The 25,871-nt window shown below is 41.7% G+C and overlaps 1 protein-coding gene across 7 annotated transcripts in view; it reads right to left on the bottom strand.

Annotated features, from left to right (window-relative positions):
- ALCAM (activated leukocyte cell adhesion molecule) overlaps positions 1-25,871 on the bottom strand; it is a 254,083-nt gene that overhangs the window by 51,703 nt on the left and 176,509 nt on the right. For all 7 annotated transcript variants that reach the window (XM_053307300.1, XM_053307294.1, XM_053307295.1 and 4 more), the window contains exons 9-14: positions 22,567-22,679; positions 17,678-17,813; positions 16,576-16,707; positions 8,928-9,056; positions 6,043-6,081; positions 4,386-4,503 (exon numbers count right to left, since the gene is read on the bottom strand). In XM_053307300.1, coding sequence (XP_053163275.1) covers positions 4,386-4,503; positions 6,043-6,081; positions 8,928-9,056; positions 16,576-16,707; positions 17,678-17,813; positions 22,567-22,679 — 667 coding nt within the window. The remainder of the gene's footprint in view (positions 1-4,385; positions 4,504-6,042; positions 6,082-8,927; positions 9,057-16,575; positions 16,708-17,677; positions 17,814-22,566; positions 22,680-25,871) is intronic.

Here is a 25,871-nt window from a genome sequence, read left to right as displayed (position 1 = left end):
ATCAGTGTTGAAAGCTATATAAAACTCCTTGTATAGAGGCAGTATACCATGGAAAGCCAGAAGCTAGGGACAAACACCAGGGAGGGCTATTACTTTTGAGCCCAGCTTTTAAGTTCCACAGAAGCAACTGGCTAGCACTGTAGGAAACTGAGTGTTGGATCACAAGATTGTTCATCTGTGCCAAGAGTTTTCTTGTTATGATCCCCCCCCCCTTAGGCTGTAGCTAGAGCATCACACCCTTCTAATATGCACCACACCCCTCCTCAGTGATTGTGCTCCCCCTTAATTCCAGACCCGCATGGGGGGGGGGAGATAGTCACGGTGAGGGAAGGAAAGCACTTTGCACATCCATGGATCAGATGTAATCTTTTCGTTACATATCACGTTCACGAGAACAAGTCCATGGGATTGTTGTTCTCCAGGGCTTAACATGTCCACCCCTGCCACTGCCCAAGTAGGTCTCCAATGCCTTTAACAGGAAAACGAAAGCAACTCTTGCAGTCCTCTTAAGGTACTCTTAGCTCAATTAAGATTACTCTTGGCTCAAATTACAGTGATTGCAATTAAAATAATTTGACTCCTGTGATGCCCCCCCTCCCACCCCACTGCTCCATATTTACTTCCTCCAAGAGTCCTGTTTGCTGCTGTCGATCCTACGTGATATAAGGATTTCTGGAGAGTTTTCTCTTGCAACTTTGGAGTTTGCTAATAGCTACTAACGATGCAGGAGGGGAAGATGTATAGTTTATAAACTATATGGACAAACAATTTTCCCTGTCCTGTGTCAACTTGTTCCCTCTTGGTATTTAATTAGAAATTGACAAAGCTTCCCAGAGAACAATTGTTATGGGGTGGCAAACAAATAACGTTAAACAACAACCTGTATAGCTCAAGCGGTGGAGTGTGGAGACTAGGACGTAATGGCCCGCCACCACAGCAGTCCCTACCCTGCTTGCTCTGGAGCTTCTCCTCCTTGTCTCCTCCAGGTCCTTCTTTCACTTTTTTTTCTTTTTGGGCAATGCCACTGGCCGGGCCGGCCAACCTCACCACTGCCTAGCTGCCTGTGCACACCTCCCTGCTGCTCACAGTGCACACGAGGCAGGCAGGTGGCTGCTGACCTGCCCCGCCACCCTGCCCCATCCAGAATGGAAGAGAGAGGGCACACAGGCACAGCTGCTCAGGTCTTGCCTTGAATGCAAGGGAAAGCCTTCCCCATCACACCCCTCACCGCTGGTGCCTGGGTGGCCGGTTGCAATCAGGCGGCTGCGGTGGCCACAGGGGACAGGTGTGTGTGACTAGCCTCTGGGGGGCCCTTAGAGGCAGTGGGCCATGAGACAACTGTCTCCCCTTGCCTAATGGACGGTATGCCCCTGATTGCAGTGGCCGTTTAAGTTCTTCTCTCTTTTCTAGCTGGTGACAATGTGAATGCATACACTTGCATTCTCACAATAAGTACAAAACTAAGAATGATTTTTAAAAGGTTCCCTGAGTTAGAACTTTTAAAGTATTGCTCACTTAGTGAAAGCACATTGTTAGAATCAAATTTGTCAAGGATGACCAGGTTTATAAGTAGACAGAACACATTCTACTAATGATGCTTTGAGAGTTTATCGCTATATTATTCACTATAAACCTCCCAAACAACAGATGTTCACATATTCCTCTTGAGAAATACAACTGTAACAAAATATGCAATAATACTGTATGCCTCCATAATTTCCAGAGAATAGCACTATATTTCTTTATAAACTATATGGACAAACAATTTTCCCTGTCCTGTGTCAACTTGTTCCCTCTTGGTATTTAATCAGAAATTGACAAAACTTCCCAGAGAACAATGTTATGGGGTGGCAAACAAATAACGTTAAACAACAACCTGTATCTGGTATTGTCAGTGATCTCATAAGCATTGCATCTCATCTAAGGATGAATTAGGCAAGCTGTTCACATGGTGGTTAGTTATAGCCATTGGGAACATTGTTCCCATTGAAAACGGTTATTTTTAGAAGATGTGGTGCATATGCGATGAGCACTTCAGATGACCAGACTACAACAGGATAACGGCAATCATTACATGAATAACATGGCTAACTAAATATATCCAAATACTCAATACTTTCAATGTTACAAGCCTTAGTCAATATGTGATATCAGGTCATCAAGGGATATCTGCATTAATGTCAATAGTAGTGTGTAAATTCATTTTATTTTCATGTATCCATTTATTTTCAGAATTATTAACCTTGGCCTACCGAAAATTAACATAGTCATGGAAGTAGTTTGAGAGAAACATTACATACATGGAGCACCATCTTCAAGAAAAAGTGGATAAAATCCAGACCAAGGTTGTGCATGCCAAAAAATATTCACCTTGTGCAGCTGGGGAGGTATGATTTTTGCTCATATCCCCTACTGTTTGCAGCCCAATGTGTTTTCTGAAAATATGTTCCTGAGCATTGCATAACTGCCAAGAACTCCCATATTTGTGGGAGGCACAGTGAGTTGCAGAAGGAAGGGGAGATCAGCCAAAATTGCCACTCCCCATTGTTTAGGTGAATAATTTTTTGGCATGTGCAATATTAGTGGGGTATTAGCCAGTTGTTTTTTTAAAGTAACACAGTATTTGCTGTGTATTAATTGATAAAGGTAAAAGCTAGTTCCCAAAAATCTGCCATATTATAGCATCATTTAAAAAACATAATGCAGGGAAGGGTATGCAAAGAGATAAAATGGTAGGGCTGTGCAGAATGTGTGTCTGACTCAGTTCTCATAGCCTCATATCTGAATTACTGGAAAATGTACAGAACCAAGAGGTTGTGCCTAACATGAAGATGGGGAGGGCAAATTTCAAGATTCCTACCATCCTTATTATTATCGAATAATAATAATTCAATTTCTATACCGCCCTTCCAAAAATGGCTCAGGGCGGTTTACACAGAAAAATGCTATCAGATGCTGTAACTGGCAGAAATATGTACCTGAGGGTTGCACAGTCCTCAAGGACATACTTCCAATTGCTTCAGAGTACTTCCGGGGAAGGAGTGAAACATTCAACACCACTTCCCCCAGAGGTGCTCTGTGACACACAAAAATATGTCCAAGAAGGCTGACCGACCCTCAGGAATGTATTTCTACCAGTTACAGGGTGATCTGAGGGGAAGGTAAAGGTAAAGTGTGCCATTGAGTCGGTTTCAACTCCAGGCGACCACAGAGCCCTTTGGTTGTCTTTGATAGAATATAGGAGTGGTCAGGGCTGGACTGGAGGCACTGAGAGGGTGGTGGAATGTATGTGGGGAGGGAGCCGGGTTTTGAGCAGAATGGGTAGTCTTCACTGGGTGGGAGTCTTCACCGCTGCTAAGTGCGGTGGGGAGCCGGGGTGCTCTGCAGGTGGGGCGTACCGGGAATATACCTTGTTGCCCTGTGGGCCAGTCCGAGCCTGGGAGGGGTTTACCATTGCCTCTTCCCATGCAGTATGAGATGATGCCTTTCAGCATCTTCCTATATCGCTGTTGCCAGATATAAGTGTTTCCCATAGTCTGGGAAACATACCAGCGGGGATTTGAACCAGCAACCTCTGGCTTGAAAATCAAGTCATTTCCCCGATGCACCATTAGGTGGCTGGTAGGAATACCAAAATTAACCCTTCCCACAGCATGCTGGGCATCGCATAACTAGTTCTGGTGCCTCTGAAGTAGGTGCACAGCTGGATATGAGCCATTTAGTTAGCCATTTAGTAGTCTGGATATGAGCCATTTAGTTGTCTGGGAAAGTCAAATACAGTCTATAATTCAGTGCAGACACAATCCACCCGTCAGCCCAGGTACTGGATTAACTAAGGACAGGATGATGGTTTAGTCCAGGGATTCTCAACGTTGGGTCCCCAGATGTTACTGGACTTCAGCTCCCATAATTCCCAACCAAAGGCCACTGGGACAGGGGATTATGGGAGTTGAAGTCCAATAATATCTGGAGACCCAACGTTGAGAACTCCTGGCTTAGTGTCCCCGATTGAACTTTTTCCCTTTTAAAAATAGATTCCATGTGAACACTGGTGTAAACACATGAACATATGAAACTGCCTTATCTCATTTTTCTGTGTAGCCCAATACTCTTTTTTCCAATTAGCAGCAGGTTCTAGGGTCTCAGGGAGAGGAGTCCTTACCCAGTTCTGCTCTCTGAAGTACTTTAACTGGAGATGTTAGCAATGGCACATTGAACTGCTTGCAAGCAATGGATTTGCTACCCTTAAACTCTTCCCCAGGCTCTCCCCCTACACATGAGGCTTTGGACTGGGTGATATCCATACCCCTATCTACACTTTTAGAAAGCTAGATTCCCTCTCTTATAATTATACAATATCAGCAAGTTTACCAGTGAAGTCTTACTTTGATTTCTTCATGTATAGCCAGTAAACAACACCAGCAACCAGAGCTGCTAGAAGAAGACCAACCACGATTCCCACTATTAGTTTTGTCTGGTCATTAATCTTTCCCCTATTATCATCTAAAATAAAAGAAGAAAACGATGATGGAGTGTCATCAAACAAAGTATGGAAAACTGTCTACAGATAATACATATCCCTATATTTCTAAACTAAGTTTAGCAAAAAGAACATTGTGATAGCATGCATATTTAATGGCACTGACAATGATTTAATTGGCTGCAGTCCTTAAGCCATTTGCTCCATAGCTGTCCAGGAGATTAGCTTATTTCACAGGGTGGCAAGGAGACTATTTGTTTCAAGTTCCCTCTCTGGCTTCTCCAAGATAGGGCTGAGAGAGACTCCTGACTGCAACCTTGGAGAAGCCGCTGCCAGTCTGTGAAGACAGTACTGAGCTAATTAGACCAGTGGTCTGACTCAGTATATGGCAGCTTCCTATGTTCCTATGTTGTGAGGTTTTGTAGGCTACAAACTAGGCCTCTGCAATCTGAGAATTTTACGCACACCCATTTCCTGCGGCTTAGAAAAACAGATTTATTTTCAGCATTATCTTTCCCACTATAGACTTGACAACATTACCCGTTCCTTACAAGTATCTCAGATTAGCTTTCATAGATACTTAGAGAATGTTCATAACATTGAATGAATCATGATACTGTGTTCCTGGTTCTCTGCTCAGCCTGTCAAATCCTCCTAATTATGCCTGCCATGAACCAAACTAAGTTCTCACTGACCCTACTCTTGATGAAACTTTTGATGGACATAAACTATGACTTAACAGCTCCAACTCAATATTTTAATGGCTCCTTCATCTTTTTATAACAAACAGACTTTATAGGTGTGCTCATTATTCCAGAACTAAGAGACAAATGAGCTTATAGTGTTGCTGATGGAATAAATGACTTGAGGATTACAGTTTTGTTCTCAACATTTTACAGATACACTGATTTTTAGTTCAAGACTAGTGACTAGATAAGTTGTACAAGATTCTGATATGGGGCAGCTTCAGACATCTCAAAGAGTGATGGTTTATTTAATTTAACTGTGGAGAGTTTATGTTTTCGAACCTATGCCAGTCAACCAACTGTGGTTCATTTTAAGCAGACAAACCAAGATTTTAGCCCAAGGTTTGAAGTTTGTTTGTTTGTCCCAACCATGGTCTTACGTGATGTCTGAGTCTGCATTTGTGGTTTAATCTTGGTTTGTTTCAGTAGCTCTGCCTGCACATATAGAAAGGCAAGCTTACATCATGGGAGGTAAGGAGAAGGACCAGTACCTGAACAAATCATGATATGATGCAACAAAGCAAGATTTAGTGGTTGTCTGTGGTGTCAGTCCAGATAAGCATTAGTTAAAATGAACTGTGATTCCATGAGATGTCTGAATGCACCCATTCTTTCATAAATGTACCTTTATTCATTTTGCCTACAGTTCAATTCTTTTCATTTTTTAAAAAACATATGCCCTAGCCAACCTACTTTAGGAATAATTTTGTTCTTTATTTACCAGCTTTATCTGAAGGATAGGGTGGGTTAAAAGAGTGAATAAAACATTTCCCCTAATAGTACTAAATATATGGTGTTCTATTTTAATGTACCTACCACTTCTGTCATCTGGTTCATCATATTCTGGAATACTTACTGAAAAAGAAAAAAATTATTAATGCTGTTGATATATGAAAGTCACCTTCAAAACTTCCAATCTGCTATGATATTTAACAATAAAATGATATATTTTTCAGCTGGGCCACAAGTGTTCATACTTAATGCAGCATCAGCCCCACAACAAAATGATTAATCTTATATTTTAGGCAGCAATCCTTACTTTATATCTATAATGTATCATATGAAAGTGCTTTATTCCAAAAATGACAAGTTTAATCTTATAAATGCTTAGTCAGAAGAAGTATTTATGTGTCACCCTGTACTGCATGCTGACTTTTCATCACTTTATTATAGTAGACAGAGAGTTGATTAAACTTTAGCACCCTTGGGTGAATTCAGCCAAACATCCCTAGATCAATTCATGTGCTGGAGTCAATAAACAGGCTGATACAGGTGCCACACAATTTGTGGGGAATGTCCATACAAGCCCGACTGCATATCCAACAGACTGCAGCCATAGAAAATGATATAATTAATAAAGCTAGGGGGAGGGGAGGTGAATGGTAGGAGGTGACATCTCTAGTGTTATAAAATAAAACTCTCTAGCCCAGGCTGCACTATAGGATGAATTTATGCCTTCATAAAAAGATTAGTTTTTCTGGGCAAACTATTTATTGTGAAATAATTATGCATTGATTTCTTATTGGTTACTCACTGTTCTCACATTTCCCATCAAATTTACGCTTCTCTTGAGATATCACATTTTATAAACTGTCAAAGCACAAGATGTGTACTTGGGAAAACTGAGACAATTCCTGCGCAGACAGTATCCATTACTATTGTGATAGCTGTATGGAATGTGGTTGTATGTTAGAGGCATCTGTAGGATATTTTTGGGAAGCAATGTAATTCTTTTCTTTATATGTCCACACTATTTTGTGCACCCAGAGTATACACCTAGCCATTCTCTTAAAACAAAAAGTAGTCCAGCTACTTGCCAATGCCTTACTGGTTCCACTGCATCCTGGCCCATTTCAAAGTCCAACTGAAGAAGTGCTGGTGCACCTGTCCTACATGGCTCGGGACCCAAGTACTTGAAGCTTGCTCCAACATGAGCCTGCCTGGACACTTAGGTCATCTTCTAAGGCCCTCTTCCAGGTTCTCCCACTGTTTCAAGTGAGGTGAGTGGTAGCTGGAGTGACAGCCATTTTGGATATGGCACCTCACCAGGAAATTCTCTGCCTAGAGAGACTTTCTAGGCACCTATTTTGATATTTTTTGGTGCTAGGCAAACCCTTTATTTTTTCAGGCCTTTTAGCACTTTGTTTTAATGATGTTGTTTTCTTATGCCTGTTTATTCAATTATCATTTGTTTGCATGAGCTGCAGTCTGCATGAGATGTGGGCGGGGGGAAGGAGTGGGGGACATGGCTTGATAGAAATGCTCTCATAGTTAATTGGTCTTCTAATACCTTCAAATTGATTGCCACCATTCAACCTGCTTTAGAACAATTGCCAAATTGTTTTTGACAATTATTATTTTTTACAATGATAATTGGTTTTCCACTAACGTGGTTCTAATCAGACTAAAAAAATCAGGAAAATTCACATGACTGACTACATGTGTTGTGAGTGTTTGATCTGATGATGAATTGATCATTTAGGAAGAAAATATTGTCCCATTTTCAGCTGTGAAGGCCACAAAGTTACAATTTAAACAAACAACAACAACCCTGAATTGTATCAGTATATTATATGAGAGGCTATCTAGAACTTTATGTTCTGTTAACCTTAAGTTTTATTGTTGCAAAAATAATCTGCTTCAGCTCCAGCACCAAGGAAGTATTCTAGGAACATAGAAATATAGGAAGCTGCTATATACTGAGTCAGACCATTGGTCTATCTAGCTCAGTATTGTCTTCACAGACTGGCAGTGGCTTCTCCAAGGTTTCAGGCAGGAATCTCTCTCAGCCCTATCTTGGAGAAGCCAGGGAGGGAACTTGAAACCTTCTGCTCTTCCCAAAGCGGTTTCATCCCATGAGGGGAATATCTTGCAGTGCTCACACATCAAGTCTCCCATTCAGATGCAACCAGGGCAGACCCTGCTTAGCTATGGGGACAAGTCATGCTTGCTACCACAAGACCAGCTCTCCTCTCAAAATTCTCTCCACTTACTGCTAACAGATTAAGGGTGCTTTCCTATAAACTTTGCTATGACAGCAAGTCCCATTGAACTCGGTGGGAATTATTTCTGAGTACACATATGGTCATAAACTGCTAGACCCATTATCCAAGTTACTGAACATCAGAGAATAGGAATCTGTCTGGTAGACCTGGCCAGAGGTTGCTGTAGAAAAAGTGATCAAAACTTAAATGAGGAGGCATCTTTTAAAAAAAAATTAAAACATTTATTTTCTCTGTCCTAGAAGATGATGGGTAGTTCTCAGATTATAAGGCTGAAAAAATAATGACCAAAGAATATGCAACATTTGAAAGAAAGGTCAACTTAGTTTTAAAAGCTCTGATTTACTGTGGGTTTCTGTGCCACAGACACTTTTCAACTAAAAGTGTGTTAGTACAGCCAAGCTCATTTTGCATTTTTTGGCATCTTTCAAAAAAGGGAACAAGTGTCAGAATTTACCATGGCAACCCAGTTCTGAGAAATGAGTTGCTAAGTATACAGTTCCCCCTTTTCCTTGTCTATGTGAGAAAGCAACTTGTAAACAACATTCCAGCACAAAGCTACACATGAGAGAGTAAGAGCAGTGATGGATATTTTAATGTGAAAGTAGATGAAAACGTGAAAGAATAATCCCTTCAGCTCTTCTCTGAGTGTGTGTGTATGTGTGTATTTAAAACAAATAAATACTTAAGTGTACTTACTAGCAGATACATTCAAAGAGGTCATAGTTCTTTCTAGCGTGTTTTCTGCCATACATGTTAGTGTAACATTTTCTTCAGGAGCAATTCTGATTCTACTAGAAAACCTTCCGTTAATGTATCTAGTCTCCTCTGTCTGGAAAGAAAAGAAAATTCTGAAAGGTTATTGGCAGAACAAAAAAGAGAGAGAGAGAGAGAGAGAGAGAGAGAGAGAGAGAGAGAGAGACTTTATACAAGTGCAAACTGTTTTAGTAAATAGTATTAGTATTAACCTGGGCTAGGCTGCTTGTGAGAACAGCCTCCATCCTTAGTTGAATCCTGGTTTAATCCATGAGATTTCCAAGTCTTGGGCTCATGTGCACCATTTTCTCCTTTGAAACGGGCACATGATCCACTTTCATATCCTGGCTCATTTTCAGATTCCAGCTAGAACAAGCTAGGATATCTCAGATGTAAATGTCATGGGAGATTGTTGTTTTAAACCAGGATCAGAAATAAAAGCTTTTTTCCTTGGGCACTCAAAGGGAAAGGAGGAGCAGAAAAGCCCAAGTGCTGCACAGAACCAGGATTAAACCACTATCACACATGATGTCAAATCTGGTATAGAGTATCTGATGCTTTGGCAGCATCACAGCATTTCCTGAGTGGCTCATGAATTGCTGGGCCAACTTGCTGGGCCAGTAATTGAACTGCTGATCCTGGTAGTGCATGAAAAATATTATGAGTAGGGATGTGCAAATCGATTCGGATACAAATTGATTTGTACCCGAATCTAGCTGATTCAGGTGATTCGGAGACAAAACGAATCACCCCTGTGGTCCATTGGCTAGATTTGGGTACAAATCGAATCGCGGCTGATTCGATTTGAATCGAACTGGGTTTCGGATCTGTCCTATTAATTTCCCCAGATTCCCACCTTTCATTTTAAAAATAAACTAAGCTCTAGCCCTTATAGAAGTGGAGTTATGCAGCAAAATATGTGGTCACTATTTTTCAAGTGTTCGGATTCTTTGGTGTATAATAACTTTCACTCAATGAATCCTTATGAGGATTCATTACACACCTTCATTTCTTCTATTCATTTTGACTGTCGTGATTCAGAACCGAATCGAATTTGGGGTGATTTGGATGGGTCAGATTCGGATCCAAATCGAATCAGGGCTGTTTTGATTCGGTTACAAATCGAAACACAGAAAATCCGAATTGAACACCCCTAATTATGAGGCGCTTCACATGAACAGTGTGAAGCACCAGAATGGGTTTAGCAGGGACAGCAGGCTTGACCCGCTCTCCCCACACACAAGCAGACAGCCCGCCCTGGGCAGACGGATTGGCCACCCACAAGTCTAACGGCTCCATCACTGAGATGGTTGGGGCGATGGGGGTCTCCCAGCCCCTAGAAGTACCAGCATGCCATGCACAAATGCATGGGGCAATCTGGTGAGCCCCCTGATGCCAAGAGGCTTGTTGTAGCTTCCTGGTTGGGGGCTCTACCCGTGAGTTGCTGAGGCACAAAGCCACACCAACACATGACCAAAACAACCAGGGTTAGCAGAGTGCTTGCTCCGCTAACCTCACTTAAGGGAGGGCAATTAGGCAGGCTGGCCGCTGGGAGCCGCTAAGCTCTCGTTGCTGCACATGAGCAGCTGAAACTGTGCTGGGCTCCCTTAGCCCAGTTTCAGCTGCTCATGAGAACAGCCTATATATATTTTAAGAAAGGAAGTGATTATCTTTTACAGGAAATCTGGAAGATTTTCTTAGAGTTATATGCATTGCAATGGCTGTCTTGTGGGAAAACTGGCACACTCTCACACTATAATTTTGTTTGTGCAGGGTGTTGATATTGGTGTTATGCACTTATGCAAGTAGGTATACACTGGATGTATGATTTGTGTTAATGCAATAGGTTCGGAGAGTGAGGGTAAATGACCTTAAAACAGCAGTACATAATTATACTAACACTAACTAGCTGAACCCACACAAAGCATCTGTACGCTAGGACTTTGTTGCTCTTTTGTCCCCCAGAGCCCCTGCTTTATTGCTCAGTGACACTGAGTGTCATCCACCCACCCTCAGCCGATAACTCACTTGTTCCCTCCCCATCACTTGCTGCCTCCCTGCCGCTCGCTCATTCACTCGCCCCCTCCCTGCCACTCACTCGCTAACCCTCTTCCTGCCACTTGCTCCCTCCCTCCCTGCTTACTCACTCACTTGCCTCCTCCCTACCGCTTGCTCACTCACTCACTCATCCTCTCCTCACTGCTCTGCTCACTTGCTCGCCCCTCCCCACCATTCGCACACTTTGCCCTCCCCATTTGCTCACTTGCTTATCCCCTGCTCCTGCTGTTGCTCTCCTGCAACTGGTACTCAGAAGCATCCTGCCTCTGAGGCTGGAGGTCGCCTATAGCCCTCCGACTAGTAGCTGTTGATAGACATCTCCTCCATGAAGTTATCTAAACCCCTCCTAAAGACATCCAGGCTGCTGGCTGTCTCATCTTGTGGCAAAGAATTCCACAAGTTGATGATGTGTTGTGTGAATAAGTACTTCCATTTGTTGGTCCTAAAATTCCTAGCAATTTTCATGGGATGACCTCTGGTTCTAGTGTTATGTGAGAGGGAGAATAATTTCTCTCTATCCACTTTCTCCACACCATGCATGATTTTATAGACCCCTAGCATGTCTCCCTGCAGTTGTCTTTTTTCTAAACTAAAAGGCCCCAGGTGTTGTAGCCTTGCCTCATAAGGAACGTGCTCTAGGCCCTTGATCATCTTGGTTACCCTCTTCTGTGGTGACCAGAATTGTACGCAGTACTACAAGTGTGGCCGCACCATAATTTTGTATAAGGGCATAATATTAGCCGTTTTATTTTCAATCCCATTCCTAATGATTGCTAGCATGGAATTGGCCTTTTGCACAGCTGCCGCACATTGATTCAACACTTTCAACGAGCTGTCCACCATGTCTCCAAGGTCCCTCTCCTGGTCAGTCACCGACAGCTCAGATCCCATCAACATATACTTGAAGTTGTGTTTTTTTGTGCCAAAGTGTATCACTTTACACTTGCCAACATTGAACCACATTTGTCATTCCATTGCCCATTCACCCAGTTTGGAGAGATCCTTTTGGAGCTCTTCACAATCTGTTTTGGATTTTACTACCTAAAAGAGTTTGGTATCATCTGCAAATTTGGCCACCTCGCTGCTTACTGCTACTTTTAGATCATTTATGTATAACTTAAAAAGTACCGGTCCCAGTACAGATCCCTTGGGGAACCCACTTTTTACTTTCCTCCATTTTGAAAACTCTCCATTTATACCTACACTCTGTTTCCTGTCCTTCAATGAGTTATCAATCCACACATTTACTTGTCCCCTTATCCCATGGCTACTGTTTGCCTAGAACAGACATTGAGCTAACCGGCCTGTAATTTCCCGGAATGCCCCTGGATCCCTTTTTGAAAATCTGTGTTACATTGGCTACTTTCCAGTCCTATCGTACACAGCCTGATTGTAGAGATAAGTTATATATTTTTGCAAGGAGGTTGGCAATTTCACATTTGAGTTTTTTGAGGACTCTTAGATGGATGCTGTCTGGCTCTGGCGATTTGCTAGTTTTTAAGTTTTCCAGACAATTTAGGTAATCTCCACTTGTCATTTCTATCTGTCTCAGTTCTTTAGCCTCCGGGGCTATTCTTACGATCACAAAAATTGGGCTAGGAAAATCTTAGCCTGATTTTTGTGACCATAAGAACCACCGGGCTCGCAGCCGAGCCCGGTGGTTTTGGAGCGGCTAACCCGCTCCTATAGCCCACCCCTTAGCCCGGGTTTGCGGAGTGAGCACTCCGCAAACCCGGGCTATCAGCTCGTGAGTAGCTGCAGCACGGCTCCGCGCCACGGCTACTTGTGAGTATACCCCCGGCCGGGAGGCTTAAAAGCAGCCTCCTGGCTCGGGGGTCTCCTCAATATGCCCTGCGCGCTCATGCACGGCATACTGGGGCTTCCGGGGGCCACGCCGCCCCCGAGCTCCCCAGCCCCTGCTGGCTCCGTCTTGGAGCCAGCCATCATGTGGGCGGCCGATCTGGCTGCCCAGGACTCCCTCCCTGCTCGTGAGCGGGGAGAGCGGGCTTAGCCCACTCTTCCCGCTCACTTCCCAAAACCAGGTCTCCGGGTCATGAGATCCGGTCCTCCGTCTCTGAAAAGCCTTGTTCCGGAACAGATGTATGCTCAGAATCCTCTGCCATGAAGACAGATGCAAAGAACTTATTTAGGTTCTCTGCAACCTCCATATCCTCCTTAATAATCCTTATCACTCCCTCATTGTGTAATGATCCAACTGCCTCCCTGGCAGGTTTCCTGCTTCTGATTAATTTAATTTTTTTTGTCATTCCCCTAGATGCTTTGAGCTAAATGTTCCTCAAACTCTCTTTTCACCTCGCTTATTGTCACCTTGCATTTCTTTTGCCAGAGTTTGTGTTCCTTTCTATTCTCTTCATTTGGGCAGGCCTTCCAATGTTTCAAGGAAGTCTTCTTCCCCTTTACAGCTTCCTTGACATTACCTGTTAGCCATGTTGGCATCCTCCCAGTCTTATTGGTACCTTTCCTCCTTTTTGAGGAAAAAGAAGAACTGGAATTCTAGAATTATGGTTTTAAGTAAACTCCATGAATTCTGGAGCAAAGTGACTATCCTGATTTCCCTTTCAGTTTTCTTTTCATCAAATTCCTCCTTTTGGAGAAGTTTCCTCTTCTGTGTTAGACTTCCTTCGTGATTCTCCCCCCGCATGTATGCTCAATTTGATTGAATTATGGTCACTGTTTCCTAAAGGGCCAATGACACTGTCATCACACACCAGGTCCTGGGTGCTAGGGATGTGCACAGAATGGACTGGCCTGGTTTGGTTCGAGTCTGGACTAGACTTGAACCTGACTGAACCAGTTCGGTCCGGCACCCCCTCAAACACCCCCCGGTTTGGTGTGTGTGTGTGCGCGGACCTTTTAAAAAATAATAATACTTTTTTTAACCTTATCCCCTTCGGGGAAGGTCCTCGAGGCAGCGAGTGTGTGTGTCTGCATAGGGTCCCCTCCCCCTGCCAGTCTCCATTGTCATTCGGCCAGTTCTTCGGCCCGTTTTGGCCTCCATAGTTTGGCACAGCGGCCATTTTGGACGCTGCCACACATGCACAAATGGCCTGCATGAGGCCTGGCATGACCCAGGGCGTCGCAGAAGACATTTGCGCATGTCCAAAGTGACCACCGCACCGAACTACAGAGGCCCGAACAGGCAGAAGTTCAGGCAGCTGGAGGGGGTGATAACAGAGGCTGGTGGGGGGAAGGGGGACCTCTGCAGACCCCCCTGCTGCCTCAAGTTATTTTTTTCTTAAGTTCATGAATCCCCCCCAACAGTCGGGGGGGGGGGGTTTCAGTCCAGGGCTGGACCAAACGGGGTGGTTTGGTATGACCCTGAGCTGGCTTGCACACCCCTACTGGGTGCCATTCAGGATTAAGTCACCTTTTCTCTGGTTTGTTCCATGAGCAACTGTTCTAGGGAAAAGTCATTCTGCGTATCTAGACATTTACCTGACTGTGAATTTACCCAGTCTATGTGTGGGTAATTGAAGACACCCATTATTACTGCCCTGCCTCGCCTTAACACCTCCCTGATTTCCTTCTGTAACTCCCAGTCACTGTCAGTGTTTTGATCCGGAGGGCGATAGCATGTCTCCAGTAGCATATTTCCTTTAAAGTCTTGTATTGTCGCCCACAGAGTTTCTGTGAAGGACTCTGGTCCATCTAGGTTTTCGTGCTTGTTAGATTCTATTACTTCTTTAACATACAGTGATAGTCCACCTCCAAGGCTCCCCTCCTTGTTCTTTCTATAGAGTTTATATCCAGGGATAACAGTGTCTCACGGGTTCTCACTGTTCCACCATGTTTCTGTTATACCCACTATATCTATTTCATTGTTAGCAACCAAGGACTCCAGCTCGCCCATCTTGGCTCAGAGGCTTCTGGCATTGGCATTGGCATATAAGACTTATATGTTGAATCTCTTACCTGGTGTATGCTATCTTTATTTTGGCTCTTTGACCAGCTAGCACAGCCTTCTGTCTGCTCTTTATGTGGTTCTACTCTGTCCCCTTCTGTTTTATCTGAATCTTTTATACCATCGCAACTTAAGGGATGGCATATTGCCCAGCTCCTGTCAGCTATTCCCCAGGCATCATTTTAAAAGTTACTCTGCAACCTTTTTGATTTCAAGCACCAGCAGTCTGGTTCCAACTTGGTTCAAGTGCAGTCCGTCCCTTCTGTACAGGCTTTGCTTGCCCCCAAAAGTATCCCAGTCCCTTACAAATCTAAACCCCTCCTCCCAGCACCAATGTCTCTTCCACATATTGAAACCTCTCAGCTCTGCCTGTCTCGCTGAACCTGCATGTGGAACAGGTAGCATTTCTGAGAATGCTGCCTTGGGGGGCCTGGACTTCAAATGCTACCAAGCAGCCTAAATTCGGCTTCCAGGACCTCCCAACATTTCCCCACATTGTTGGTGCTGAAATGCACCACAACAGCTAGCTCCTCCCCAGCACTGCCTAACAGCCTATATAGGCAGCATGTGATGTCTATGAGGCAGGCAAGTCACCATGAGGTCAACATGTGGGTCACAGACCCATCTCTCTATACTTCTAATGACTGAATCACCCACTACAAGGTTGGATATCCCCATCCCCCAGAGGAGTATCCCCTGTTCACGAGGATATGGTCTCATCATCCACAGAAGGGGTCTCTTCTTACAAAGCATTTCCATCTTCCTCAGACTGATGTCCTCCTTCCCTGCACCTTCATTCTCCCTGACAGCAGAGGAGCTATCAGCCTTGGAGTAGGATGTCTCTACCATGTCTTTGAAGGTCTTGTCTGTCTCTCTGAGCTTCTCCAGATCCACAACCTTTGTCTTGAGGGAATTAACTTGTTCCCTGAGAGCTAGGAGCTCCTTGTACCAGACACACACCCATGACTTCTGCCCATGGAGAAAACAGTCACACACATGCAACAACACTCTGTGCAATACACTGGCAAATGCTCCCTCTCCTGCAGGCTTTCTATCTTCATAACTGGTTTTGTTAGCTGTTTACAGTATTTAGGGATTGTATATTAGAAAGTGAGGTCTTAGCTGTATTGGTCAGCTGTTTAACTGTTCAAACTGCCTTTCTCAAGAAAATGAAGGCGGGGGTAGTACTTACCTTCTCTTTCCACTGGGCTTCTTGTGATCAGTGGGACTTGTTTTAGGCTCCCCCGCACACTTCCCCACTAAACTCCATACAAAACTCCAGTGCCTTGTTTGCTATCCCTGTTGGCTAAGCTAAGCTCTCGGGCCTTCACCGCTTATATATAGAGTAGGCTTATGTCTGAGCAAACATATGCAGTATTAAGTAACACATCAAGTTAGCCATTATTAATTAATAATAATAATAATAATAATAATAATAATAATAATAATAATTATTATGGCTTCATAAAGTTGAGGAAGACAATGGACAATGGGTAATGTTTAACTAATATTGTTCAGAGAGAAGAAAAAAGCTTAGATTGGCTTTTGTGTGATTTGTTTTCTATTTTACTGCAACTGATATGAAATATACAGAAATAAAAAGAAAATTACTTGCTTTATTTATGATGCTTCCACTGCTAATCCACTGTACGGCTGGTTTGGGAAACCCCTCCACATTACAGGATATCAGTTTAAAGCTTCCATCTGTGCTGGTTTTCTTTGACATTTTGATTTGAGGTTTTCCTTTTTAAAAAAAGGGTAACAACTGATAGAATTATAAATCCATAAATACTGTAAACAAAAGTATAAATCAAAATATTATAAAACACAAATATATAAGCAATTCATTAAACACTAATACCTAAAATAAGAAATGCCAATAAATAAAATAAAACCATATGAGAATTATTATTATTAGTATTATTTATTTATTACATTTGTACACCACCCCAAACTTTCATCTCTGGGCAGTTAACAATAGTATAAAACAAGTTAAAATATATACAAAAACTTAAAACAATTTCACAATTTAAAATCAGCCATGAATTAAAACTTTAAAACTTTAAAATATTTTTAAAAATTTGTAGAATACTACAAATTAAAGCAATTCCCATAAAGAATTGCCAAACATACAGATTTTTACGCTCTTTCTGAATATAAGAGGCTTAGGTGGGAGGAAATTACAGATGGACCTTATTTTCCATGAAAGGTTCCGTTCTCAACTGAAGATGTGGATAGTGAAACCGCCGATAATGAGATGCTAAGGCAGTGGGAATCAGGGGGGTGGGTAGGTTCCTGTAGGCTTAAAAAACTGGCTAAAATGGATGACATAAGAGAAAGTGCCATGCTCTGCAGGTCTCCAACTGTTCAGCAATACAAAAAGCCCCAATTTCCCACAAAAAATCATGGGGAAAGTCGCCCCCCCCCCGAAAGAGCTACAAAATGGCTCTGCCATTTTGCTAAGCAAAATGACCTTGGAGGTCATTTCCGGCCACCTAGGAACTGTGGATACACTTTTTAACACCCTTTTAAAATATCATATACCAAGATAGGGTTTCCATTGCCCAGCTGTGGATAGGCAGAACCGCGATTGTCAGAACCGCATGTTATGAGGTCCACCTGAACCTCTTTCTTAAAAGCAATTTTGAAGTTAAGAAGTAATATATAAATTACGCTCAGCAGTATTTTAGGCTGGTAACAGCATCATCATTACCTTCTACTATCAATGTAAGTGTTTGCCTTTTCTTCAGTCCTTCAACCTCCTGTAAAGTAGTTTCACAGATGTAGTTTCCTGCATCCTGGTACTGTAAACTTGAAAAAGATGGACTTGTCCGCATTCTGGTATTGTCCTGAAAAGAGTAGCAAGTTTAACATGTAAACTGAGCACATGTACCATCTTTAAATAATCTAAAGAGTTTTAAAAAACTGTACTTCAGTGCAACCAACTCCAGTGTAACAACCAAAGTGCTAGCAAAAGATCTTGATTTTTGATTCTCCGATAAAACTGTAGTTGACAATTAAAATGATTACCACAATTTTGATTACCTAGATTCCCTTCCTTGCAATCCAATAAAATAAAATAAAATAAAATAAAATAAAATAAAAATATCCCCTACCACTGAGCTTTTATTGCTTAGTTAAAATGGTAAATCTTGATTTTGTGCATCATTACATCAGTAAATAAGTGATCAGGATTGGGATAAATGACCAGAATATTCACATAAAATATCATGGCCTACAACTTTGCTTCAATACTGTAGGCACATCCAGCACACAGCCTTAGTGCAGCAGCATATAATATTTCTGTTATGGCAGAAACACAACCATCTCCATTAAAATGGCTCCTTCTTTCTCCTGTATGAGGTGAAAGAGCCCCTAGGTCTAGCAATTCACCCGCCCTGCTGCTTGTCAAGATTTTTCTAATATTGCAATTAATAAGTTGCATTAAGAAATATGTATACCAAGAAACATGTATACTCCTCCTCTTTGTAAACCAAGAAGGAGGAAAGCCACCACCAAGTTCAGGAGACGCCAGCATGGCTAACAAGTAGAGTCAGTGAAGCTATAAAAGGGAAGAAGAAGACTTCCTTCAGAAAATGGAAGTCCTGCCCAAATGAAGAGAACAGGAAGGAACATAAACTCTGGCAAAAGAAATTCAAGGAGACAACAAGGGATGCAAAAAGAGAATTTGAAGATCATATAGGTAGAAGTGTCAAGGGGAATAGTAAAAACTTCTTAAATATATCAGAAGCAGAAAGCCCACCAGGGAGGCCGTTGGACCCTTAGATGATGACGATGTGAAAGGGATTGCTAAGAAGGATAATGAGACTGCAGAGAAGCTGAATGAATTGTTTGCATCCATCTTCACAGCACAGAATACTGACCATATACGCTCTCCAGAACAGTTTTTCAGGCCTGGAGGCTGAATTATTGGGCCAATTTGAGGTGAAGAGGGAAGTCTTGAAAAATTAACAAATTGCCTGGGCTAGACAGCATCCACTCAAGAGTTCTGAAGGAACCCAGATGTGAATTTGCTGATCTCCTAGCAAAAATATGTAAGTTCTCCCTACAATCAGGCTCTGTACCAGAGGACTGGAAAGTAGCTAATGTAACTCAGATTTTCAAAAAAGGATCCGGGGGATCCAGGAAATTCCAGGCTTGTTAGCTTAACTTCTGTGCTGGGTAAATTCATGGAAGGCATACTTAAGGACAAAATTGTTAAACAAATAGACGAACAGGCCTTGCTGAAGAAAATCAGAATGGCTTCTGTAAGGACAAGTCTTGCCTCACTTAGCTTCTGGAGTTCTTTGATAATGTCAGTAGGCATGTGGATAATGATCTGGTTGAAATAGTATACTTGGCCTTCCAAAAACCTTTTGACAAATTCACCACCAAAGGCTCTTGAGTAAACTTAGCAGTCATGGGATAAGGGGACAAGTTCATGTGTGGATTGGTAACTGGTTGATGGGCAAGAAACAAAGGGCAGGAATAAATGGATAGTTTTTACAATGGAGGGCAGAAAGTAAGAATTGGGTCCCCCAGGGATTTTTACTCAGGCCAGTGCTCTTTAACTTGTTCATAACTTGTACTGGGGTCTTCCAGGGATTTGTACTGGGACCAGTGCTCTTTAATGTGTTCATAAATGATCTAGAAGTTGGGGGTAAGCAGCAAAGTGGCACTAAACTATTTAGGGTAATGAAATCCAAAAGCAATTGTGTGGAGCTCCAAAAGAATCTCTTCAAACTGGGTGAGTGGGCAACAAATTGTCATATGCGGTTTAATGTAAGTATGTATAAAGTGATGCGTATTGGGACAAAAAACCCAACTTCACATATATGCTGATAAGATCTGAGCTGTCAGTTACTGACCAGGAGAGAGATTTTGGGGTCATAGTGAACAGCTTGTTGAAAGTGTCGACTCAGTGCGTTGCATCTGTGAAAAAGGCAAATTCCATGATATGGATCATAAGAAAGGGACTGAAAATCAGAATGCTAGTATTATGATGCCCTTATACAAATTATGGTGCAGCCACATTTGGAGTACTGTACACAGTTCTGGTCACTGTATCATAAGAAGCATATTGTAGGACTGGAAAAGGTGCAGAAGAGGGCAACCAAGATGACCAGAGGCCTGGAGCACCTTCCTTATGAGGTAAGGCTATGGCATCTGGGGCTCTTTTGTTTGGAAAAGAGGCAACTATGGGGAGACATGATAGAAGTGTATAAAATTATGCATAGAGTAGAGAGGGTGGACAGAGATAATTTTTTCTCCCTCTCTCACAGCACTAGAACCAGAGGTTATCTCATTAAACTGAAGGTCAGGAAATTTAGGACCAGCAAAAGCAAGTATTTTTTTCACACAGTGCATAATTAATCTATGGAATGCTCTGCCATGGGATGTGGTGATAGCCACCAGCTTGGATGGCTTTAAAAGGGGCTTAGAAAATTTTATGGAGGACAGGTCTATCAATGGCTACTAGTCTGTTGTCTATAGGGCACCTCCAGCCTGAGAGGTACAATGCCTCTAAATACCAGTTGCAGGAGAGCAACAGCAAGAGATAGAGCATTTCAGTCTAAGAGGCATCTGATTCTGTGAAACAGGATGCTGGTCTACATAGGCCTTGGGCCTGATTCAGCAGGGCTGTTCTTAAATAAGTGCTTTCCCTCTAACCTGGCAAAGAGGCACCTTTTAACGTGGTGATTCTCTTTATTTAGCAGAGGGAGAGCAACTGGCCCTATCCACCCCCAGCACAGTACCTCCAGTAACTGTTGCTAGTGTCTATCTTATGTTTCTTTTTAGATTGTGAGCCCTTTGGGGACAGGGATTCATCTTATTTATTTATTTATTATTTCTCTGTGTAAACCACCCTGAGCCATTTTTGGAAGGGCGGTATAGAAATCAAATAAATAATAAATAGTAATGGCTGGGGAAAGATGTGTGCAAGGCTGCTTAAGGTGTTCAATATCCTATACTCACATCTGCGACAGCCAAATGCATACTGCAAGGGCCTGAGGACTGTCTATATAGCTATGGAGGTCAAATTAAATGGCAATGAATGTATCAGTGTAGTCATTCCATGTTTTCATGTCTCTTTTTGAAAATACAAGTTGTAGGGGAAGGGCCAGTCTTATACTGACGTGAAAGAGGGTTTAACCCTGTCTCCCTGCACTGTTTTATGTTTGCCCTAACAAAAACTGACCTCCTGAAGTTATTTGACCCAGGTGCCTGAGACAAACAGTTTGTGGGCAATTTTTTGTGGGAAAATAGTACAGGGAAAGGCTTACACCCATTACCCTGGATCCGGCTTCAATCTGGGTCACGACCCCCCCCCCGCTCAACAAAACTGTTTGAAAATGGAGGGAACTACAAATATGCATGGTCAGAGACTTGCATGGTTTGACTCAGAGTGAGTTCTGTGGCTAAGGCTTCACGGATTGCTCAGCTATCCAGGGTTCACAGCCAAAGTCTCACTTTAGACCTCAGGCAGCGATCCTCAAATTAGAAAATCAAGGATGCATATATGTAAAGTGTGGCATATAACCCCTCAAAATATTTTGAACCAAGAAAAGAGTGTTTTAAAGGGACCTGTGCCAAACTGTTCATGGGTATGCCCTTCAGTCTTGATGAGAGGCACATGTATTTTGTCCTTGCATAGCTATCATATCATCCTCTTTTGGGGCTTGCTCATTTCTCATCCTCGCCACTACTAGCCCAAACACTCTCTATGTCCTTTACACCTTTCCATTCCTGATCACCCACCAGTGGTAAACCACTGGCTTATATACAGTAAGCCACCCATGGAAGGGGGATGCATGTGCAGTGTGTCCTTGTGAGTTCCAACAGTGCCCTCAGATCTAGCAAGCTTGCAGAGCCTCCATGGCTTGTAAAAATTGTGCCAGAGCTCCAGCAACTCTGCGCCTAATGGGAATTGTGTTGCTGCAGCTTTGACATAATTCTTAGGAGCCATAGAGGCTCTGTGAGTGCACTAGACGTAAGGACACAACTTGAATACACACAGGGGCAGTGTCCATGCATCTCCCTTCCAAGGGTGGCAGGCTGCTCTGTGCTCCACTGAACTAAGGGTATTCTGAAAAGAGAACCATTATTCTATCTTCTACTGCAGTGACAATGACCCTATAAGCAGAACATCCCCTGCTAACTGAGCAAAAAGGCACCTTTTAAAGGTCATGACCCTCTTTATTTATCAGGGGGAGAGCAACTGGTCCTATCCATCCCAAGCATAGCATCCCTCCAGTGGCTGTTGCTGGTGTCTGTCTTTTGTTTCTTTTTTAGATTGTGAGCCCTTTGGGGCCAGGCAGTCATTTTATTTATTTATATCTATGTAAACTGCTTTGGAAACTTCTGTTGTAAAGGTGTATATAAATATTCATTGTATTTGTATATATCCTACCTTTCCTATGACCCAAACCCATGCGCCTTCTTTCCGGTTGCTTTTGAAGCCATCACAAAAATGTAGTTGTCTATAACAATTAAAATCTGTGATATCTTTGTAAAGTTAGATGTTAAAGTTTGAGAACCGCCACCCCCTTGTTAAAAAAAAAAGAAGATCTTAATTTAAGAATAGCAGGATTAATAATTTACCTTTGACCAGAATACAGTGGCATTTCTGCTGGAAGAGATTGTGCAAGTTACAAGTAGTGCTTCTCCAATGCGCTTAGTAACTTCTCCACTGGGAGTAAGTGACAAATCCAAATCTGTCAGATAAGAAGTAATCATTACCAAAATGTGTCATAAATGTGGTTCATTTAGAGAACGTATAGTTGAGAAAAAGCTGTTGGCTAATTCCAGCTAAAACTGCATTTTTATACAATAGGATATAAAATAATCTTTCAAATAAGGCAGCAAAAATATTTGCATATCTACTGTAATTATTGGGCAGCAGAAAGCAAAATACTGTATTTTCCTTGCTGGATCTCTTAAATTTTTTTAAAAAATGTTATAAAAAAGATAAATAGTAAGTGAAGTTTGAAAATGCAGGAAGAAGTTTAAAAATAAATGAATTAAATGTTGATGCTTTTGTTAGTACTGACACAGAAATCCAAACTATAACTATACAACAGATGGATAGTTTTGTCAAACATTTAGAAGTATGCGGGCGAGTTAAGGACATTTTAAGCAGTTGCCTCCTCTTCCAGCTTTGCCTTAATGAGAGTTTCCAGCATTCTCTCAACTTCAGATTTTATCTGGGAGGAAATCTCACCATCATTGGATATAATTAGATAGCTGAATTTAGTGGGCTGCTCTATTTATTGTTAATTGTTCTAAATAACACATAACAAGAACAAAGATAACACCATCAGGTTGTCATAGTTAAAGTGAATTCAAGTTGGCTTCACACTGGCTTTCATCCCAATGGAGTGGCACTGGCCAGTAGTAAAAGGATGATGAAATATCTTTTACTGTATTTATTTTGCTTTGGTTCTTCACATAAGTGTTGACACTATATAGTTGTTTCAAAGATAACAGACACATATGATCAGGCAGACCCAAATTATTCAGTGCTGTAAATTTGTCAATATTAAAGAGCTTAATACTTAAGCTTATGATCATCCATACAGTTATCTCACCAAAAAGTAGCAGAGCTCAATAACCTCAAGAAAGTGATTTCATATTTCACTTTCCAGCTCCATTAGGAACAAAATTATAATTAAAGTAAACAAGGCAACTGAGAGAGAGAGAGAATACATGCATGTGTGCAAGAGAGTGAGTGAGCAAAGTTTTATGTTGCTGCAGTAACCATTACTTAAAATTAGTACTACCCAACCCGTACAGGACTGATACAGCCTAATTTTTCTGTCAGAGGCCATAATAACACTTCCCTTATCTACCTCCACAGATGCTTACCTAGCAGACCATAAGCTTATACAAACTCCCTAGCAGACAATAGCAGTCTACCAAGGAATACAATTGCCTGTCAAATACCAATCTGCTTCGTTCCACTTCTTCCCCAAACCAAAGCCATATATCACAAGACAAAAGCCCCTAAGATCCCATCGCCATGACTAAACACCTTCATCTGAGGGACAAACTGCAAAGATTTCTTCTTCATTCTGAGCAAGATCTGAATTTGCTTTCTCAACTTTTCTTTTGAGCTTTGAGCTCAAAATAGTAGGAGAAGGCGGCTAAGGAAAGGTATCTCTCCCCCCCCCCCGGGTAATTATTTTTCTATGTTTCCTCAAACCTTTATTTCTTTGAAGCAGGATAAAAACTAAGACTGGAGTGATCAGAAAAGATAATCCAGGAGGGAATCCTGTCACAGACATTACAGGAAGCAGAAACTCATTAAATTCTTGGCCATCTTATGAAAGACTAACACACTGCATGGAATAATCTTTGAATCCAGACCACTACCACGGTAATGTACCAGGTGCTCTACATTTGCCATGACAGAGCTGAGTCCCCACTTCTCTTTTCATACAGTGAAATGGATTTTCATCCTCCAAAAGGGGTGAGAATATGGACTTTAGTCTAGGAGATTGCTTTGTAGATGCACGGCTCTGAAAAATGTTGCAGATTGTTTGTGGAGAGGTATCTATGGGCCTCATAGTATGTAGTATATATGGTACACAACTTTTCCTTAATTAAAAAAAAAGTTTACTTTAGTATGCCACACTTTCAATCATTTGAGTAAATACATTTTTCATTGGTAATCCATCTACAGCAAATAATCTATAGCACGATGGTTTTCATATATATAATTTTAAAAGCTTGCCTTCTATTTTGTATGAAGATAAACCAGAATCATGAGACAACTATGCACCACAGTTTAAAAAGTTAAAAACACTTATTTTGTTGCATTAATTCATCATTAGAAACACACACACCTTCTAGATGCTGTATGTAATACATGGCAAATTATAATTTAGTGAAAGCAGAGGATTTAAATCAATCTCCTTATTGTTGTATTCATGCAAAGGAGCAATGCAATATTCAGAATCCTGCATGTTACTACATTCCTATGTAATCCATAAACTTATGAACACTGTTTAGATAATGTGCAAAATGTTAAGGTTAGTATTTAAAGTGTGAAGAGCTTCCAAAGAGCTAACAGATCAGAACCAAACTGTACCATAAAAGGAGGTACAGACTGAATTTTGTATTATAGTAAGCAGGTTACATGATGCATTTAATATAATTTTAGCACAAATAATATACTAGCAGTCTCTCTGAAACAAATTTATTTTTATTTAAGTATTATTTATCAAATGCGTATACAGCCCAAACTTTCATCTCTGGGTGGTATACAAATAACTGGTTTACAGAGAAAATAAAGATGATACAGTACTTGTGCCATTTATTTATTTTCATAGCACCTAATATAGCTTCTGGACAAGAGAAGTCCTTCTTATGAGTATGAATATATTAGTGAGTGGACAGACATTATATACTTGAACTTGCAAAATGGGTTTGTAAGGTCCCTCACCAAAGGCTCCTGAGCAAATTTAGCTGTCAAAGAATGAGAGAGCAGGTACTATTATGGATTCATAGATTGTTATAAAACAGGAAGAGATCAGAATTTTTTCATATAATGGAGAGAAACATGCAGTGGCTACCCAACCACCCAACAAGGATATGTATTGGGACTGTGCTATTTAACATATATGTAAATAATCTGGATTGGTCAGTGAAGCAGCCAGGTTTGTAGATGGCGCCATATTATTCAGAAAGATGTGTAGTATAACAAGCGCTTAAAGGATCTTTTCAACCTGGATGAATGGGCATCAAAATGGCAAACTACCAAGAGACTGTTGAATTGAGCAGTATAAAAATACAACAAATTAATCACATTCACTGTAAACTGGTGCAAAGTGATACCAATTCAGAAGGTTACATATATACTGATGGGATCTGTGGAATCTGGCTGTGTGTAGCTAGAAAATAAGTCT

This window comes from Hemicordylus capensis, chromosome 3, assembly GCF_027244095.1.
Source record: "Hemicordylus capensis ecotype Gifberg chromosome 3, rHemCap1.1.pri, whole genome shotgun sequence".
Classification (NCBI taxonomy): Eukaryota; Metazoa; Chordata; class Lepidosauria; order Squamata; family Cordylidae; genus Hemicordylus; species Hemicordylus capensis.
Note: the sequence above shows the minus strand (reverse complement) of the source record. Positions and strands in the feature narration are given on the sequence as shown.